The sequence below is a fragment of the Astyanax mexicanus genome, chromosome 22, assembly GCF_023375975.1.
Source record: "Astyanax mexicanus isolate ESR-SI-001 chromosome 22, AstMex3_surface, whole genome shotgun sequence".
Lineage (NCBI taxonomy): Eukaryota > Metazoa > Chordata > Actinopteri > Characiformes > Acestrorhamphidae > Astyanax > Astyanax mexicanus.
The window spans coordinates 19,766,231-19,782,754 of NC_064429.1; the positions used below are offsets into that span (position 1 = coordinate 19,766,231).

The window sequence follows — 16,524 nt, forward strand, 5'->3', positions numbered from 1 at the left end:
GCTTGTCTGTTCACACCGAAAAATCTAGCCAGATGCTGCCGGTTACAATTATTACCACCCACTGTGCTGTCTACTTTTGGAAATGGAATGTCCCTTCCATCCAGCACTCACTATCAGGCCTTGCCATGAGCACACTGGCCACAGTTTATCCTTACTCCTTACTCCTGCACTCAATATTAATATGAAAATTAACATTGTACATTTATGATAACCTGTGCAGTGCAAAATGTGCAAGGATTTTACATAGTTTATTTAAAAAATACTAACAAAACTATGATTAGTCTATTACCTTTCATTTGTTTTTCATTTTATTTAAGAACCAGAAGTAAAAAAATGAGTAAAATAAAATAATAGCACAATGCACTGAAATCTTAGTTACTCAGTACTTAGTTGCTAGTTTTGTACACAGTTCATGCAATTGCTGCACTCTTTTTACATGTTTTTAATGGAATCTGCAGTTGTTTAGTGTTGTAGAAAACCTGGAGAAACCCATAGCTTACTGAGAAAGTGTACTGTGATGTCATTCAACTTGCTATACATTCATTCAGCCCCCCTTTTACTAGGCCTCCATATTTCCAGCCTCAGTGATGAATGAGTTTGGTCTGATTTTGTTTTGAAGGAAAGCAGCTGAGAAAGGTGAACATATTTATAGACCTCACCTTCATTTCCTGCTCTTGACTAGTGGACATGGGGGGAAAAAAGAGGAAAAATATTCCAAATATTTGCACGAGGGTCCTGTTCTGAGTTGAGCTAGTTTCCTAGATCGAAAAAAAACATGAAAATAGGCGGGTCGTGGTCTAAAGAAGGCTGAACTTATATGGATCCCACATGCAGGGGAAGCTCCAGCTTCCTGTTGCCACATTTTTTTTTTACTGAGGGATGGCTGGAATGCCAAAACTTGTTCCCTTAGGAGAGAGACTGAGGATATTGAGGAATAGTATCTCTGGTTGACTTTGAAAACATGGTCTCATCTACTTTCCCAGCACTTGTCTGACGCTCATATCCAGAACGCATATGAAAATTAGCCATCTAGCTAAATCTGGCACATTTGCATTATGAAATAATGATGTTGATTAATGTGCATTGTCCCTGTTATTTAAATAAATGAATCAAATCAACAACAACATGGGCTTCATGTCTCTGAGCACTGTTCAGTTCCTCCTCCTTTTGTTTAGAGAGCTAAACAAATAATGACCTCAGAATTATTCTGCTTATTACTTTTTTAATCTATAAAACAGTTGGTCTTGCTTTCGTTGGAGTATACTATCCAGGGAACGCTTTCTACAAGATTTTGGACAAGCACGTTAATGAGGTCAGGATGTTGGATGATCACAACCCCATCCCATCCCTAACTGCATAACTGATCCCCCAAGTACTGGGTGGAGCACCATTATTCTAGAGAACACAGTTCCAGTGCTGCACAGCTCAATGCACATTTGTGTCTGTGGCAAATTTGTGCAACCGAAATGTAAGAAATGAAAGCATTCTTTGGAAAGGAAATCTTTGGGTGTCGGTACTTACTAACAGTCTAAAAACATGGAATCAGTACTGACTTTAAATGATTTTAAACTCATTAGCATGCTATAGAGATGTGGAGATACAACAAGGTGACTCAGTGCTTTAAGAATAGCGAACACAAAAAACAACTATACTTCAGTTTATAGTGAGAGAAAAAAGAAAAGAATGAATGCAGCTGTGGCACAGTTAGTCATAGTTCAGAGAATTCAGCACCGCTGAGGTGCGTTCTCATTAAAAATGGCCTTGTTAGGAGTGGAGGAAGTATTTTTTGGAGATAAGCAGGCTGAGTTAAAGCCAGGAGGTTAGGTGGAGTGTAATAAGCAATGAAAGGAGTGTATTTATAGCTCTGCTGGGCAGGCAGTTGTTTTAGGAGAAAGTGCAGGATGTTCATTCAGCTTTTGTTTTTGCACGGCCACTTTTCTTTCTGACATTGCTTATGAGCTCATATGCTGAAGCCTGGTGCAGTGAGTGGGTGATGCTGTGAGGTTCATTGCTGATGGAAAAGTCTGAAGGTTAGCACACAGCGACAAATTGCAGTCGTGTGGAAATGAACAAATCTTTTAGATAGTTCATTTAAAATGGATGTGTCCTTGCTTTTCCACTTCCTCAGATAAAAAGCTTTTTAATGCTTTGGGTTGTATAACATTAAAAAGCGAGAAAAAATGTACTGAACGACCTTACTGGGAGTACACTAAGTGTACGATTTGAGGATTTGAGGACGTTGCTCAATATAGTACCCAGTTGGGTCACAATACAAAAGTTGAGCCTGAATATAAAATAATGTACAGTTTGACAATGGAGGCATGCAGGTTCCTGTATCCTTCCCCCTTTCTGCAGAAAATTTGCTCACAGATGTTGCAGCTGGGCCTGTAGATTAGGTGTGGGACAATATATCGATATTGTGATATATTGCATCATTTCATTTGTTGCAAATAGATATGTGGCATCAGATATAAGTATATTTATTGAAACGTAGGCTCTCAACACAGGATCTTCTGCACATACAGTATATATAACTGAGCTGTTAGTTTTCCTCAGATCACTACTACCGGTGATTGACTGTTGTATGCAAATGCTCTCCAATTTATCATCACACCAGTTGTGGAAGTGGGGCAGTGTTTGTCTCCAAAGCGAAGGCCAGATCGAAGCAGTTACCACAAGGCCTTTATTTCATTTCATTTTTTTTCACATTAAGAGATGTTATTTTATTGCAAGGAATGGTTCCTTTTCTCCTAAATTGTTTTACTGACCTTCTCTCTCTCTGTCTCTCTCATTCTGTAGCACACGCATAGCTGGACATGGTCCATTTCTGAGTCAGCCTTTGGTGAGCACACACCAGAGAGGAAAGAAAGAAAGAGAGCTGCTTTCGATCGCCCCGTCACGTGAGGCCGGCCTACCAGCATGTCTGCAGAGGTGGAGTCCAGCACGCCTCCGGCCGAGCAGGCACCCGTGAAAACGCCATCCAAAAAAGAGAAGAAGAAGGGTAGGTGACAGTGTAGAGCTTTTTTTACTGTCCTTTGCACCTATCTGCATCTATCACACACACTTAATATCCTTCAAATTTGACTTTATGATCCTCTCTAATCTGTTGCATCAAAATAGCAATGTGTAACATAGCATAAACCTAAAGGCTGCTAAAACTACTGGGTCTATATGCAGAATGTGCAGCACAGTCAATGTTTTGCATTCTTGAAAACAGCAAAGGTTCTCAGCATTCCTCTGTTTCATTGCCGTGACAGTGTTTTTACAAGTGCCTTTGATAAAATACCAATCAAAATCATGTTAAAGTTAATGAGGTAGTACATTTTAATGACCAACACTCAGCTCCAGTTTGGGTGCCAAATAGGACAGAAAAAATTAAAATCAGAGTTACAGATTATTAAAAAAGCAGCAGTAGCAGACCAACATTTAGTCAACCACAATAAAATATACATAAAAATAATATCGGAGCTCCAGGTAATCCAGCAGACTAAGGCACTTTGCCAATATGATCTAAGGATTGCTGATTTGAATCTTGTAGCATGCTGCTTGCCATCATCAGCTGGAGTCTGAGAGAGTACGATTGGCCTGGCTTTCTTTGGGTGAGTAGATGTCACTCTCTCCCTACGTCACTTCCAATGTAATTTTGGTCAGCACCGGCATCTGTTAGCTGATGCATCAGAGCCAGGTCACTGTGCTTTCCTCCACATCTGTTGTATATCCATTGTATAAACTTAAAAATAAAGGATTAGTTCTGTATTAATGTGCATAGAAACATTTTGGGGTATTTGGCAGGTGTCTTATAGATCTCTAATTGTATTTGCTTCTAATGCAAATGAAGCCATCATTTGGAATTTCTTACTGAATTTCCACATTAACAAAATATACTACATCAACATCAATTTAACATCTGGCAGTGTACTTACTACTACTAATTTTTGGCAGTAATCATGTAGATATAGTATATTTTAATTATGAAGGAAATGAAGCATCACTTTCATCATTACTGAACTGGAATAAAATGATGAAGGGCAATATGAGAGATGACTGAAACAACCTGCACTGTGGAGAAGTTAATTTAATATCTTAAATACTGTGAATAAATATATGTTTATATAAGCATTATGTCTGGTGTTGTTGGGTGTGTTTGTGTGAAATTCCAAAATGTCATGTATGTATGAAGTTTTTTGGGAATATCATTGCGTATGATACAATATGGCACACCCCTAGTGCTGATACTATCAAAACATCAAAATACATTTTACTGCATGTTTGACAGTGCAAGGGTGTGCCAAGGTGTTAGGTTAGCAGCAAGTGATTGGGCCAAAATGTGGGTTTTCACAGATGGTTACGACACTTTCAGGCCGTTTGTTTTTCTAAAGCAGCTTTGCCATTCACGGCTGGGAGGCTTCTAGCCATGTGCTTAGGTCTGGTTTATCTCAACCCCTGTGTTTGTCCTCCTTTTTCTGTTTTTCTTTTTTTCTTCTGGGATTATGGAGTTTCTCGCAGGAGTTCTGGCTTCGTGTTGTGACGTGCCTCCTCCTTCTCCGCAGAAAGGACAAGAACTTTGTGTTAAAGGTTGGCTTTGTGGTTTTTAAAAAGCCATTATTCTGTAAGCGTGTCATTAGAGAGATGGCGACTGGTTGAAAGCGAGCTGCTTCTTCCCAGAGGACAAGTCTAGCTGGGAGCCTGGCCCAGTGTCCACGTCCCCATACTAGCCAACAAAGCCAGGCTGACGCCACAGTAGACGTCCATATAACCGATCCTCTGAAGTAAAACGTGGTTCTCAGTTTGGGATTTTGCCTCAGAACACATCTTTTATCCTTTTTGCTTCTTTGGATGAAAAGCTTCTCTCAGCACTGAGTGGTTTGGTTTAGATCAAATTTAAGGCCAGCAATGATGTACTGACAAACCTTATTGTGACTGAGATTTACTTTGTTAGCCACTTGAAGCTACTGGGGTTGCACATTCTTGAACACTAGCAACCACTGCTCCATAGATTATCAATCACATAATTGTATCGTATAGAACAGGGATTCTTAACTGGGGGGGTCGCAAACCTCCAAAAGGGTTCCTGACATGTAGTTGTAGAAATCAGTAGAAATCTTAGCACAGTTGATCATGTATAAAATGTACTACATTTTTTGCACTTTAAGGCACACCGGATTATAAGGTGCATTTTCAATAAACATCTATTTTCTGGTCTATTTTCATACACAAGGCGCACCGGATTGTAAAGTGCATTATGCAACACTAGTAAGGAACAGGGGTGTCGTCATGTTTTCCTTCTAATTCTGCAGGTTTTGCTGCTGCGTGGAGAACTAAACTAAAACTTATGTATAATGCTGCACTTCAGCAGAGTGGCTTTACTGTTCCTTACAACCTGACTGGTAGAAATCATACACAAGGCGCACCAGATTATAAGGCGCTTTAATTGAAAGTTAATTGTGTGATGCAAGTGTATTTCCAGCCCTTGGCTTGATTTTCAGCATTTACAGGCTAAAATATCTCCAAACCAACAGCTTCCATAAATGTCAGCTTGCTGGCTAGCATCCTGGTAACACTACTCTTTCATGTGAATCCTTTGCAGGTGCTTAATTAAACTGATTAAACTTAATAAACACAGCTGTGCTCCCATCCCTCAGCATGGGTCTTTACTTAAATTGAAAGGAACTGTGCTGCTCTAAAATATTTCCAAACAGACGCCAATATAGTCAAACCAGCAGCTCTCTGTCAGTGTAAGATGTGGAAATGGAATCTGGATCAGTAAAGTTTCTCATGTTAATGTTACAGTGGATTTATGACCCAGTGCAAACTGAAGCCTGGAATATGGATCAGTAAAGTTTCTCAGGTTAACGTTACAGTATATGTTCCTCATTTGTAGTGCATATGAATGGGCACAGTTGTAATGTTTCACAGACCGCCCATTCAGTCTGCTGAATAAGGGACTTTTCTTTTTTTCTCTTTAGTGAGGAAAAAAAAAATTGAGAAGGATTATGTTTTGCCTGGGTACACTTCCAGCTAAATCATGTAATAAGAATAATCCACATTTAAAATTAAAATAAATTAAAATAAGATCAAATGAAGGCAAAACAAGACAGTTTTGAATATGTGCCAGTTTTTCCACAAGTTCTGATCCAACTGTAGATTAAGTCCAACTGTAAATGATGGTTAATGAAGTGGAGGTGATGGATGAACGTGCTAACTCCCACTGACATGCACACTTGGCTCTGGGAGGCGATTAAACCCCCAGTTTCTTGACGTGTTAACATTGCTCAGCGTCTTCAAAAGTAGGTCACGGTGGCCTACAGAACACTAAAGGTCTGTACGCGGCACTCCGCAAGCCTCCTTGACCCAATAGTTCTCTGGATTTATTTTGCTAAGCTAGGCTCTGTGCACAGTGGTATTGTTTGTCTTGCCTGGCTTGCTCATACCAGAGGAGCACACCGGCGATGGATTCCATTACGGCTCTGTTGCTGTTTCCACAATACCTTCCAGCTGTGACTGCGAGGCCTTCTTCACCACGTCTGTTTGTGACCTTCTTCCACAGGCATGAAAATAACCCGAGCGATTCTCACAGTCCCACGCTGAGGAGCCTACGGTGACTCAGGCTATAAAGTGCATCTGGGGAGGGGTTGTTCACACTGCAGTGTATTCCCCATTGAAGCTTCAGGCTTGTGTGACTTGTGGAGTGCAGGGAATGATTTTTAGCTAGATTGTCCTAATGCATGGACCTATGTTCTTATCCAGTGGATAACATTTGCTGTTAATGTTTGATCGTTACTCCGGTCATTGTCTGTGAAGAGTATGGCGTGTTCTCCACATGTCCATGTGGGTTTCCTCTGGGCATTCTGGTTTCTGCAGACTTCCCAAAAACACATGGTATGTGAATTTGCCATAGTAAATTGCCACTAACTAAGAATGAATGGGTGTGTGGTGCCATAGTATACAGAATGGACTGCTATTCTGTATACCAGGGGGTATTCGTGCCTTGTACCTCCCCAGTGATTCCGGTTAGGCTCTGGGCCCACAGCCACCCAGAGCTGGATGGATGGTTGATTGAACTTTGTGTTTTTCTACAGGTCTGTAGTGTTCTATTGTTCTTATTGCCACCCCTTTACACCACTTAACATGTTTGAGTTGTCTTTAGGATCATTATCCTACTGTTGAAGCCAACCCTATTTCTTAACACTTAGCTTTAATATTTTTTCTCTACTGTTTAAATGTTTCCTATGCCAGTGGTTGCAACACAGTCTTCAGGTATAGAGGAAACAGTTGGAAAACAGTCTTCAAGTATAGAGGAACACATGTGGAATAATTTAGTTTTATATTATAGATTATTTTAACTAACCAAATTTATCTTTGAGGACAGATCTGCACACTATTGGTATTTTCTCATTGGCTCCATAAGGTAGAGTCACCTGGAATATTTTTTTTCAGCTCCTTAACGGAGTTTCTCTGCCTCTTTAATTAAACCAAAAAACTAAATCTCAGGAGAGTCTAGTTTAGCCTTGTACTGTGCCAGAAGTAGAAGTCCAGTGTTCCAGGCTAGAAATAAACAGGGGAAAAATCAGTGACTCATACAGTCCTGTGGAAAACAGCCCAGTTTTCCGGTGGCCGTCTACAGCATTCCTTCATGCTTACTATCCCTAATGTTTACCAACCGATCAATGCAGTTTTACTACTGTGTCTGTTCTTAGACTGCTCTGTTCTGTTTTACAACTGTGGTTATTTGTTTAAGCTTTGTACAGAAATTGAATTCAGAGGGAAGGCAGGGCTGTGAGTAGGGTTGCCACCTTTCAGAAATTAAAAAAGGGATACCCACCATGGCTCCTCTGGGCCATGACCACCATGGGCCAACTCCTGTGGGCAAAGGTCTGTTTTATTTTGTGCTGGTGTTTATAGTAAAGGAGTGATCAACATAGCAAGTAGTCATACTGAAAGACTGAAAGCTTGAAATGTTTTTTTTTTTTTTTTTACCAGTGAACACATTCTATTATAAAGTTTAGATTCAATCTTATTCATTCTGTTGGTGTGGAGTGTGTAACAATCAACTTTTGCAATATAAACTAAATACATTTAGAACTAAATGGAACTTTTTAATGCGTAAATATAGGGCCTCTCTTTGAACCCTGGGGACATTTTTCCTTAAATCTGAAATGCCCATATAGTAAATATTTTTTGCCTAATACTACTGTATATTGAATAAATGATTATGATTTAATATTAATGTGTGTGTGACTGACGTGTTTTGGATATATATGGAAAACAGATCAAGTCTCATCCCCCTGGACAAGTCACCAATCCATTGCAGGTCAGACAGACAAACAGACACGTTTTAGAGTCAGTTTACGGAAGTGAAAAATGAATTTACCACCGTGGTGCTATTCTAATCAAGAATTCATCTCAGCAGTGCTATTCTAACCATGAATTTACTTCTAATCATGCATAATTACAATTCACAGCCACCCTGTCTACTCACACATATCGGCTGTGATTGAAATTGCTAGTGTTCCTGTGACAATTCTGCTAAAAGAGTCAGTTACACTGGAACTGTATCAGTTGAATAAGGGGCTCGTTTGTAAGTGGCCGGTGCTGTAAAAGCCTGTCTCTTGTTAACGTCAAAGCACACCTCATATCAGTAGCCCAGCAGGAAACCTCCAAAAAAATGCTCCAAAAAACTGCTGTCTTGGACACAAGCAGCTTAATGGTCACAGGTCAAGCTTTAAATGACGTGTGTGGTGAGGTCACACAGTTGCCCCCTAATGTTTAACTATTTTAAAGCCTCATACCAGCTGCTGGAAGCTATCTAAGGGAGGATCTTAGCTTTAACCCTTTAGAGGTCTAGACTCATTACTAAGCATTTTGCTGTAGTTTGCTGTAACCTTGCAAACTACAACAAAACCTTTTGTTAAAAAACATTAAGCAGACAAGCTTTAAACAGACAAAACCTAACTCAAGTTTCTTTGCAAGCTCTGCTAATTTTATCCTGAATTTGCCTCAGCTCTGCTATCCATTTATCTAGTCATAAATGTTCCTTAGTAGTGCTATTCAAGTAACATGTGGATGGCCTGCTGCTTTTTAAAAAAAAAAAAATCCTAATGTTACAGGAAACACTGCAATATGACTTAAAATATATTAGTCATTGTTTAGTATAAATTATTCTGTCTTTGCATGATTAAATTTAGTTTCCAAATATTTAGTGGATCCAAATAATAAAATTAAGAAATGGAACGAGATAGAAGAACAGATAGACAAGACTTGGGAAGACTTGCAAACTTGGGAACTGTTTCCGTATCACACCACATTGCAACCATTATTTCTAAACCTTCTCATTTGCATTGATTTAAGAGTCTGATTACAGACTTCATTTATTATAATTGGCCATTAACCAGCCTTAAAGCTTTCAGTCTTCCTCCACCGAACAACAACAGAGTCAACAGAGTCAATTGTGTCTGACCTATTCAGATGAAGAGGAAGCGAGTGAAAGAGGCCTGCACATTTGTTGGCGTTTCGTGTTAGTGGGGGTTGTCCTGTGTCCTGGTGCTAACAGGGGGGGAACCTCCAGCCTGCTGGCTCTCTCTGCATGTTGTGAATGTCAATGGCATCTCTTAGCTTTTCCACAGCACGACTAAAGTCTGGGCCCCTGCCTGGAAGTGCCCACTCTTGCTGTGCCTCTCTCCGCCCCTGCCATCTACTCAGGGCCAACAGCCGAGTGTAACACCCTGCCATTGACAGTGAGGAATGGTGGAAAGTTCAGTTCAGCTTAACAAAATGACTCTCTCCTGGTTTTGCAGCAAACCTGATTAATTAAACATATTAATTGGTAATTTATGTAGAGTGTATTCAAGCTTTTAGGTCAAAAACTGTCCAATAAGAGGTTATTTAGGGAAGGCAATGCAGCTCTTCTATGGCATCACTCCAAAGAACCCTTTTGGACGCCTTTATTTTGAGACAAGCTTTGATTGATAGAAAACAGCTAAAAAGCTCAAGAGGCAGAAAAAGAGCAAGTTGTCTTTAAAGAGAAGAGTAATAAAGAGGAGCTTAATAGGGATAATGAATAGGGCCGCACCAAAATTTAAATAATTTAGGGTGAATACTAAACACAATTTATTTGCCAGTTTTCAATCATTTTGACGTTTTTGCCTCTAATAATTAAATAATTAAAGCACCTAAATTAAGTCTGTGTTAATATTTTTATAAGAAATTTACTTCAGCAGTGCATTCCTAATCATGAACTTACTATAGCAGTGCTCTTCTAATCATGAATTTACTTCAGAAGGGCTATTCTAATCATGAATTTACTTCAGAAGTGCCATTCTTATTATGAATTTACCTTTATGGTGCTATTCTAATCATGAATTTCCCTTAACAGGTCTATTCTATTCATGAATTTACCTCAGCAGTGCTATTCTAATCATGAATTTACCTCAGCAGTGCTTTTCTAATCACACATTTCCCTCAGAAGTGCTATTCTAGTATGAATTTACCTTAACAGTGCTATTCTAAACACAATTTACCTCAGAAGTGATATTCTAGTCATGAAGTTACCTCAATAGTGTCCTTCCAATCATACTTTTTCCCTCAGCACTGCTTTTTCTAATAATAAATGCACCTTAATAGTGCATAAAGGTACATGTGGAGAGTGAACAACTTAAATGTTAGAGGAAACACTGCAATATGACTTAAAGTATATTAGTCGTTGTTGGGTATAAATTATTCTGTCTTTGCATGATTAAATTTCCAAACATTCAGTGCAAATAATGAAATTAAGAAATGGAACGAGATAGAAAATCAGATAAAAAAGGTTGTGAAGAAGCAAGATCACATACACAGAGACAGAGAGAAAACAATGGAGCTAAAGCTAACAAAACCTACAGAAGAAGTAGAGTAACTGATGTCAGGGGAGATTAAAAAGAAGAATGGACTCCTCAATCTTCTCCAGAGGATTAGGTTGATAAGAAGGCAAGAAGGAAATGGCAAGATTCAGTCTTAACAGATGACCACCGAGATAATGTGCACTACTAAGAAGAGTGTGAAGAGGACTATCTTAAATTGCTTTAGGCTTCATCATGATAGTGATGTGCTGTGGCAAGCAAGCATCCCTCAAGAGTTTTCCCAACTGGCACGGGAGTAAGAATTAAAGCCATTGTGCCACAGTGTTATTCCTGGCCGTCTCTGAGAATGGATATCCTGACAGCCTGACCACTGTATTCCCACTGCCAGTCATCATAACAGAGCTGTGGATTAATAATGGGCTTTCTGTCACCCACGCTGTTATTAAGTGCTGCGTTTGTGAAGCTTGATTTAATGTTGATGGCTAGAGGAAGTTAAATCACGTTGAGACTTTGAAATGTGAGAACCCTTTTCTGAAGCACAAAAGACTTAATAATGGGTTGTGTTGATTGAGAAAGGCCTGTAATTGCTTTTGACTTGCAAACCTGCTGAAGGGACACTGCTGAGAGCAGTTTTATTCTGATGTATACACACATTACATTAGAATTTCATCTAGCATTGTGTCTAAACTTTTCTTTCACTCAGATTTACTCAGGTATTGAAATTTGATTTTGAAAAAAAAATCATAATGGCATATTCCTGCTGTATCGGTGCCATTTCTGTCCCCAGGATATGTATATGTATAAATGTGCGCACAAAATAACTTTAAAATACATTTTATTATTAAGCATAGTGTCTTGTACATTGACCTAATTGCAAAAGTAAGGTATGTAATCAAAATGTTATTAAAATAATAAAAACTACTTAGAATACTGAAAAAAGAGCATTTGTTACCTGTTCCCTGTTCTCTAACTTCAAACTTTACCATGAAATATAATTATTAAAATCCTTCAGATATGTAATTTGTTTGCATTATTGTGTGACTCCTCTATCTAAGCTTTACGAATATTTTTTTCATAATAAATCAATCAAGCCCCCACTTAAATATTGCTTCTTTTTACCTTTAAACCAAAACAAGCCAATGCTCACAACTATGAATTAGCTCCTGGCTAATATACAGTATCAACTTTTATCTAGTTTATTATCATGATATTACATTATCACTGCAATTTATCTGAATGTTCTAAAAACTACTTAAATTTCTTTATAAACTATAGAAATATTAATTTAAGGCACATTGTTATGCGGTTATTTTTGTTACTTTTACTTTTGGTTATTTTTTTATTATTGAAAAATACAATCAAATCAAGACTACTTATATTGCACTGAATGTAGCGATATACAGTTAAAAAAAACATACTGTAGTTTGGACCCATGTTTGACAGCTGATGTCATATTGTGTGGTTTAGGTCAATGTGTGATCTTTATGTTTTCTTTATCTCTGCTCCAGCTGCATCCAGCCCTGAGAAAACAGACGAGTTCCTGCTGGCCAGGTTCAAAGGTGATGGCGTTCGATACAAGGCCAAGCTAATCGGAGTGGACGATGTGCCTGAGGCCCGAGGGGACAAAATGAGCCAAGACTCTATGATGAAACTGAAGGTTGGTTAAAGGGCAAACATTCATACTTTTTGATGAATCCTGAAAGTACTGAAATAAAAATATACAGCTCTGGAATAAAATAAGAGACCACTTAAATTTTTTATTTATTTTTTCCCTAATTGAAAACCTTGGTTTGATGGCTTCTTCTTGGTTATATTCCAGAAGTTTTCAATTTGGTAAAATTAAAGAAACTCATCCAGAGCTGTATATTATTGTGTCTGGAAGTCAGAGAAAAATATTTTCTGAAATGAGTCTAAATGCAGTGTAAAAATGTTTCTGATAAGTTAACGTAGCAACTTTAGTTTAAGCTGTTTTCTAGCTGGTTCTATATTTGATCATGTGATCATTTGCAGGGCAAGGCGGCGGCTGCTCGCTCTCAGGGCAAACACAAGCAGAGAGTTTGGGTGAACATCTCTCTCTCGGGAATCACTATCACGGACGAGAAAACGGGGGTGAGTGCGCTTCTCTATCCAGAGCTCTTTACTCTACGCTCATTATCATCTCACTTATAGCGAGACATCTCCTGTTGTTTGCTTTAATTGTGTTTAATTATGCATGCTGATTCCTCTGCAGGCAGTGGTGCTGGAACACGCGGTGAATAAGATCTCCTTTATTGCTCGTGACGTGACTGATAATCGAGCGTTCGGCTATGTGTGTGGCGCCGAGGGCCAGCACCAGTTCTTCGCCATTAAAACTGCACAGCAGGTCTGCTGGGGTTCTTTTATTGAGCACAGTTCCTCATCTCTTTCTGCCTCTCTCTCTATTTCTTTTACTCTCTCTCTATCTCTTTCTGTTCCTCTCTCAGTCATTTCCACTTGAAACTTTCCCCCACACACGGACATAGTGTACATATGCGTATATAAATGATTTTGTCACCGTCATAAATTATTTTAGTTCTAAAATTGGTAACTTTATAAAAAAGGCTTAGTGGTATGAAATGATGTAAAGAAAAAAAAGGTTGGCTGTCCAAACAATGTCCAGACAACATTTAAAATAAAATGACAACGCATCATAAACAAGAGTTTTTTTTAAAGTTTCTATTGTTAAGTTAAATCTAAAATAAAAAAAAAACAGAAAGAAAATAATAATTTAAAAATGTAAGTTAAATGATTTTTAAATATTTCTATTGTTTAGTTAAATCTAAAATGAAAGAAAACCAAAAGGAAATAATCATTCAAAAATATTAGTTAAAAGTTTTTTTTTTTAAGTTTCTATTGTTTAGTTAAATCTAAAATGAAAATAAAAACAGAAAGACAATAGTTTTGCAAAAAAAATATGTTTTAACAGTACTTTTGCATGAAACATTAACCATCGGCACACATTTTAAATTAATACCTTAAAAAAGTGTATCTGCAACTGGGTTTTCTATCAACAAACTGTAAAACATTTGTAATTTGTAAGGCTTGCTTGCATATAACATATGTCAGTGCTGCCAAGGCCAATGTCCTCATAATGATGATTAACAAATTATTTGCCCTAACAAACACATACATAAAGACTGTACACAGACACACACTACTCTTTTTTACCTTTTCCTTTTTTAGTTAGCCGTATTATTAAGAGTCTTTGTGCTTCTTTCAGGCGGAGCCTCTCGTCATTGACCTGAAGGATCTCTTTCAGCTCATCTTCAACATGAGGAAAAAAGAAGCAGAGGGCTCAAAGAAGGTACAGGAAGTTTTTTACAATGGAGTACTGCAGCTTTCTCTGTCCACAAAACTGCAGTTATGGCATTATGGGGTTAGAGGCTAATGGCACTTCTGACCTCAGGAAGTCACTTTTATAGTGTCAGTGTTAACAAGACAACTGTAGTGTAGTTATCACGTAATATGACACTGTATTGTCCTACAATGACAAAGAGTAAGAATGAAAGTGAGATGTATGACTGAACTGTCATGTGAAAAAATCAGAAATGGCGTTTTCCTGTAAGAAAAAGGGACACATGTATCTACACCATTTTTGTAAAGGTTTTAGAGGTTTCATAGAGCTTTGGAAAGAAGCATTTTTAAATGTTAAAATAAACGAATATTACTGTCCCTATATGACTGGATAAAATACTGTTCACTGTAATAAATGTGAACAAAAAAAAAATACAAATAAACACAACAGACAATATCGCAATCATTAAACATTACTGAGGTCCATTTTTATTATCGGCAATAATCGATAATGTAATTATTGTCACAGGCCTAGTTGTTTGTTTACAGCACATTCTGATCTCTATCTGATCATTTGATTAAGGTCTTTCATCTACCAAAGTTTTTAGTTGAAGAAAATTATATTTATATCAAATCCATTTATGCAGTGATATAAAATGTGCAGTTCCACATGATGCCTCAATATATTCCTTCCAACCACACCCACACATTTATTGCTCTAAACAAACAGTCTAAATGGATATTTGGGAAGATATTTGGGTTTGTGAACTGCCCGTATTATCAATCTTATAATGTCTTTTTATGAATTTATATACCTGTATATTTGGCTGGACAAGCTTTTTAAGAAGTTTTACTGCTCTTTGCCTTAGTTGGGCAGTTTAGCTGCTAAGTGTATTTGCTTGTATCCAGATTTTTTTGAGTTTGCACAAGTCTAATCCTAAAAGCTTTATTGGCACCAGATACTCAAATAGTCTCATTTGTAGTCAGTTATGTTTACGGCACTCAGTTGTGTAATGCCAGCGTGAGAATTGAGACAGGATTCACATTTTTGTGAATTTCAGAGTTGTTTAACTGACGTACAAGAGTAAATACCCTGTCTGCCTTAAGCTTTTGAGTAACTGTAATGGTAGCAGGTCCCACTAATAGAATAATAAACTGTAGTGCTGTATTCTGTTCTGTTACAGTCTATAGCAGTGGTTCTCAAACATTTTAGACCTTGTACCACCCATGATCAAATGTAATATCCAAGTACCGTATTTTGTAAGGCACACCAGATTATAAGACACACTATCAATAAATGTCTGTTTTCATACATAAAGCACATTAAGCAACACTAGTAGGGATGGCAACATTGAAGTGAGCAAGGTTGTTACCATGTTTCTCTTCTAACGGGGACATTGGGGAAAGTGCACAAGTTAACAAAACTGTAATTCTTAAAAAAAAGAAAAACATTTTCTTTTAAATGAGTGCTGGATGTTAATCTACATAGATTTCTCTTCTGAAAACAGTTTATTTGGGTGTTAAAGCACTTCTGTTTATTTACAGTAAACTTAGAATTTCAGTATTTTGTCCAAGGATGAGCGCTAGCCGCAGTTAGCAGCATAGCCAGCTGCGGTTAGCAGTGCTAATCAGCCCTGGTTAGCAGCGCCAGCCAGCCCGGTTAGCAGTGCTATCCATCCCTGGTTAGCAGAGCTACCCAGCATAGTTAGCAGCATAGCCAGCCCTGGGTAACAGCATAGCCAGCCCTGGTTAACAGCATAGCTAGCCCCAGTTACCAGTGCTACTTAGCTCCGGTTAGCAGCATAGCCTGCCGCGGTTAGCAGCACGAACCAGCCCTGGTTAACAGCATAGCTAGCCCCAGTTACCAGTGCTACTTAGCTCCGGTTAGCAGCATAGCCTGCCGCGGTTAGCAGCACGAACCAGCCCTGGTTAACAGCGCTACCCAGCCCCAATTAGCAATCTGTTATTTTTAGGTTAGGTTTGTCACAGTCAGATATCTCCTAGATTTGCTCTGGTTGCTGTAAACGTTTGTCATCTGTGATCTTTTTGCTGTATTGCTAATTACATTCTGTTTTATCTGCAGGAAGAACCAAATAAAGTGGTAGAGGTAAGTGTAGTTATCTGTCATATTCAATAAATAATAGCAACTAGTGTGAAGTCAAGTGTTTTATAAATGTACAATCATTAATCTTTACTAATTTTAATGATGTTTTAAGCTGTAATAATAAAGTATCTGAATGTGTGTAAATTTTCCTTTCAGAATGGCAATGAAGCTTCACATACCAACAATACAAAAGTGAGTATTTATTCATGACCACAATTTTACCTTTTACAAGACAAAGAAATTAAAGTTTACTATACTGTGGCTTGCAAGTAT

The 16,524-nt window shown here is 38.2% G+C and overlaps 1 protein-coding gene across 1 annotated transcript in view; it reads left to right on the forward strand.

Moving 5' to 3' along the window:
• The window catches only part of si:ch211-204c21.1 (disabled homolog 2), a 49,076-nt gene that overhangs the window by 17,928 nt on the left and 14,624 nt on the right, over nucleotides 1-16,524 (forward strand). Inside the window, exons 2-8 of the mRNA XM_007258325.4 lie at nucleotides 2,800-3,001; nucleotides 12,344-12,492; nucleotides 12,846-12,944; nucleotides 13,066-13,197; nucleotides 14,074-14,157; nucleotides 16,231-16,254; nucleotides 16,408-16,443. Of these exons, the coding sequence (XP_007258387.3) occupies nucleotides 2,920-3,001; nucleotides 12,344-12,492; nucleotides 12,846-12,944; nucleotides 13,066-13,197; nucleotides 14,074-14,157; nucleotides 16,231-16,254; nucleotides 16,408-16,443 (606 nt within the window). The 5' untranslated portion in view covers nucleotides 2,800-2,919. The remainder of the gene's footprint in view (nucleotides 1-2,799; nucleotides 3,002-12,343; nucleotides 12,493-12,845; nucleotides 12,945-13,065; nucleotides 13,198-14,073; nucleotides 14,158-16,230; nucleotides 16,255-16,407; nucleotides 16,444-16,524) is intronic.